The sequence below is a fragment of the Plodia interpunctella genome, chromosome 23 (assembly GCF_027563975.2).
Source record: "Plodia interpunctella isolate USDA-ARS_2022_Savannah chromosome 23, ilPloInte3.2, whole genome shotgun sequence".
NCBI classification, from domain to species: domain Eukaryota; kingdom Metazoa; phylum Arthropoda; class Insecta; order Lepidoptera; family Pyralidae; genus Plodia; species Plodia interpunctella.
In genome coordinates this window covers 6,261,159-6,265,722 of record NC_071316.1, presented here as the reverse complement: position 1 = coordinate 6,265,722, position 4,564 = coordinate 6,261,159, and the positions used below count along the sequence as shown (strand labels likewise).

Below are 4,564 nucleotides of genomic sequence, written 5' to 3'. Positions count from 1 at the left end.
TCTGTGAACGAGTAGAATATTCTCGATTCGACGCGCGCAAAGTCAGCGGTCATAAACCATCGGTACGCATGACATGCCATGATGCTATTTTTTTTTCAATGAGTCCATTGATAATTTCACAACAAAATTTTACTGCAAATAACATACTTATTCAAAAATAATATTTAAAAAATCGACGTATTGAGAGGATTGATTTAGTTCCAGTGTTTGCCGAATAAAAGATTTCTTTCTTTCCATATTAGAAACTTTTATTTAATTTGCTATGTATGTGTGTTGTGTAGTATGTACGCATGAGGCTAACTATGTTTCACGGGTTAGGTAGGTATTCGGGTGGATATCTTCAACCTTGACACATTAGATATCTAATAACAATATAGTATAAAATATTTTCAAAATTAAAAATATTTTATACTACTTTAAAATAAAATCTCAATAAATATAGGTTTTACTTAAATTGACTAATCCACAAATAGACACATTTGGTTTGGATAAAAAATGCATTATTATGTTAAGCAAGACTGGATGGTGGCTTCTAACGTGTTCACACGTTACTTCTCAACGGCTAACTTCGTGATTTTTTGCAAATAAATCAAGATTTCTGTGACGACAACTTAAGCTTGTGTTATTTTGTAAAAAATTAAGAAAGAAGGAGCGTTTTAGTCTAGCTAAAAATTGACAGTTGACCTTAAAATTTAATGTTGACCTTAATGTAAAAAAGCATGGATTAAGCTATGAATAGTATCGATAGCTGTAAGCTCCAATAGTATCGATAGTATTGAAGAATAAACAAGGAATCGATAGTAGAGAGATACACATCGATATTCACTATTGCCACTGATTATTTATTTATTTTATTTGGGAAACCTATAGCTTTATCTACATATTATTATTTCTATACATTTTCGGCACAGTTTCATGAAAAAAAAAAAAGGTTTGTGACATTTGCTTTTCTGTTGAAGTAGAATGAAAATTAAAACATGCCCAATGTTTACGTTACCTGGCTCGAAAATTAGTTCAGCTATTCAACACTCGTGGCGCTGTTTCTGGCCTTGATGCGCACGCTTACGATTTCTCTAGAATTTTCGAGAATATTCCGGAATGTTCGAGAAAAAATCTGAACGTAACATTTTTACAATAGATTCTTTTATAATAATTATATCACTTTTCTCTGTATAAAATTTGAATGACACTAAAGTTCTGATATCTATTAGTTTCATTCATAAAAACGTAAAATTATATTGTTTTTAAAGTTCCCCCAGAACTTTCGATGAACATCCGGTTTTTAGTTTTGCTATTGCCCGCTAGAAGCGCTCAAAGTATCCGGCCTTCCGTCTAAAATCTATAATGAAAAATCAAGCATCATCAATGTTGCTAGTATAGGATAAAATTCAAGTATTGATAGTATTTTTTTAAACTTGAGTGATAAAATGAATATTTGATATCAAATATTTAATGTAATGTATTTGAACGTCGCTCGACAGTAAATATTGCCGCACTTTATAAATTGTTAACAACAACAATCTACTTTGTTCTTGTTATAAATAACCACTATCTAATAATATATTATGTACTTAATATGTAAATAAAGAAAACAATTTTAGGCATGTGTACAATACTTCGATTGTTTGCTAAATTCGTCCCGACTTCGCTCGGGTAAAAACATAATAATTTATACTCCTAAACCTTCCTCAGGAATCACCTATCTTTTGGTGAAAACCGCATGAATTTCCGTGCACTAGTTTTTGAGTTTATCGCGAACAGAAAGACAGACGCGATAGTGGACTTTGTTTCATAATATGTATAAGGATTAATTTGTGATTAGGTTTGAGGAAAGCTTTAAGTAGGAAGGTACATGGATATAGAAGACGAGGAAGGCTTAGGAAGAGATGGATGGATTGTGTCAGGGAGGATATGAGGTTGCTGGGGGTGGATCCAAATATGGCAAAAGATAGAGAATTGTGGAGGGAACAGACATTTTGCGCCGACCCCAGATGATGGGACAAGGTAAGGCAAATTATATGTTTCATGGACAATTGGTACGTAAGGTAAATAGATACACTGCGGTATGGATCAGGTTAAATAAATATGTAAATATATTAGGACAAATCAAACAGATTGAACTAGCCCCAAAGTAAGTTCGAGACTTGTGTTGACAGGTTGACACTTTAGACTTTGTAACTAACTGAACTGAACAATTTAAATCATTGTAGAATTAAATACAAATTAAGATCTACACATATTTACCTACTAAAATAAATATTTTCCACATTTAATACTGAACTGAACTTTTTTTAATATGTACTATAGCAACACTACCTATGTAGATTTTTCTTTTGTAAAAACTTAGTAGATTTAATGCGATAAGAATTTCATTCAAGAGTCATCAAGAATGTAGATCTTCATTTTGTGAAAATTCTCTTTGATTAAAGTAATAAAATGACGCAATTTACTTAAATAATAATAATAATGTTCTATATACTGAATTTGATTAATTATTATCTATTTTAGGTCTTTATTATCATTGTAGTAGACAGTTACCATGCACTATATTATCACTTCACTCATTTCCTGTGTTATATGATAAATACATAGTTTCATATACATATATTCTATGTAATTAACTTATATTACAACAAAAAAATCGCTACATCTGACTTAAACATGACAAGCCAGGATGTGGCATCGTACCGACCTACTAAGTACTTATAATTTCCAGGTGAAATTAATTTTAGTACAGATAATTACCTAAATAGGTACATGCTTCTACAATACTACAGGCAGGTATTTACAGCAGGTACATTATCTGCGAAGCTAAAATAAACTTAAGCAGGTAAGAAGGAACATCCCATAGACAAAATAATTAGAACCGTGTTTCAACCCTCCATTATACCAATGCATTTTAAGGTGATTTTTCCAGAAAAAGCGTTGGAAGTCTGCTTTGTACTAGGTAGGTACCTACGTCGATAATACAAACAAAGCAAGGGACGGATGTTTTTGTTGGTGTTTATGATCGAAGCAAAATTACAGGTTTAATAATTTGCTTCTTGCTGCCGCAATAATATGGCTGTATGAAATTGTGTTTTTTGAAATATATTCTCATAAATGGTTCTACTTAATTTATATAGGTACGTTCATAATATATAGAAAAATAAACATGAAGGTTTTGTATTAATTGTTACCAGAGATTTATTGATATGTACCTACCTACTAGGTAGTTTTAATAAGATTCTCATTTGTGATTTTTTATTTCTCTACAAGTTCGATTGATGTTTAAGTTTATGAACGGAACTTAAAACACGCCACAAGTCCTGTTATTTTATAGGTTACCTACGTAGGTACTTAGGTATAATTAAAACAAATGCAGATTTATATCAATCCAATATGCATATCAATCCAAGTAATTTAGATTGTTAAATATAAAATAATATAATGATTCGTCATAATAATAGTTCTTTGTCGATGTACTTTTCTTTAACTCTAATAGGTATTGTAGCTGGTATACTTACACTGATTTCATTTAGTTCATATATTGTAATTATGTAACTTACATTATTATAATTATTTAAGGGTTTAAGTATTTGTTATATTTTAACTAAAATATATGAAAAAGAAAACTCTGGAAATTTCTATATTTCGTAGTACTGCTATTCGGTGACAGATGGCGCTGTAATCTCGAGAATTTTCCCCAAGTTTCTAGTCGAAGTTGAGTTCTCATAAAAGCAGAGGGCGATGCTCGCACAGCAGTTATTTTGTACGGAACATAACTGAAGTTCGAGCGAAATACGCACGATACGACAGCGATCCTGGCACAACATTTACCTGCGATTTTGCGACTATTAAAGCACCTTACTAATTTTTTTTCCACAAGAACCGTAATATACTATAGAAGAAATGGCACTATTACCATATTTATTTGGTGACCTACGTCCTCGTCGTCTCCCTGACCAGCTATTCGGATTGGACTTATCTCCGTCAGATTTGTTGATGGAGGTTTTCGACCGGCCCTCGCTTCAGATTAGAAAATACATGCGTCCGTGGAGGACTTTAGCCACTGTTGCGAAAGACATTGGCTCCACCATCAAAACTGACAAAGACAAGTTCCAAGTGAATTTGGACGTTCAGCATTTTGCCCCTGAAGAAATATCCGTGAAAACTGCTGATGGGTACATTATTATCGAAGGAAAACACGAAGAAAAGCAGGACGAGCATGGATATGTCTCCAGACAGTTCAAACGACGCTACGCGTTGCCCGATGGTTGCAATCCAGAAACAGTTGAATCTAAACTGTCGTCAGATGGCGTGCTTTCTGTGACAGCTCCAAAATCTGCTGGATTGACAAATGAAAGAGCGATCCCTATAACTCACACAGGACCTGTGAGAAGGAAAGCAGCTGATGAAGAACCCATTGAAAACGGTGAAGCTTCAGCTGAAGAAGAAGTTAAATCTCCTCAGAAGAAAAGGAGACGTTGATGAATTTAGTCTTTGATTATGATAAATTAGATTATAAGTGTTCCTAAAATTAAGACTGATTTTTTAAAGTACAATAAATGCTTCTTTGATAACA

The 4,564-nt window shown here is 32.8% G+C and overlaps 1 protein-coding gene across 1 annotated transcript; it reads left to right on the top strand.

The window, feature by feature from the left end:
- Nucleotides 1-3,699: 3,699 nt before the first annotated feature.
- Nucleotides 3,700-4,564, top strand: LOC128680254 (protein lethal(2)essential for life-like). The gene has a single exon (XM_053763291.2). It carries the CDS (start codon nt 3,892-3,894, stop codon nt 4,468-4,470), a length of 579 nt encoding a protein of 192 aa, XP_053619266.1. The 5' UTR covers nt 3,700-3,891; the 3' UTR covers nt 4,471-4,564.

What these genes read in the sequence shown, in the direction of transcription:
- LOC128680254 (XM_053763291.2), top strand. Translation starts at nt 3,892, where the DNA reads ATGGCACTATTACCATATTTATTTGGTGACCTACGTCCTCGTCGTCTC.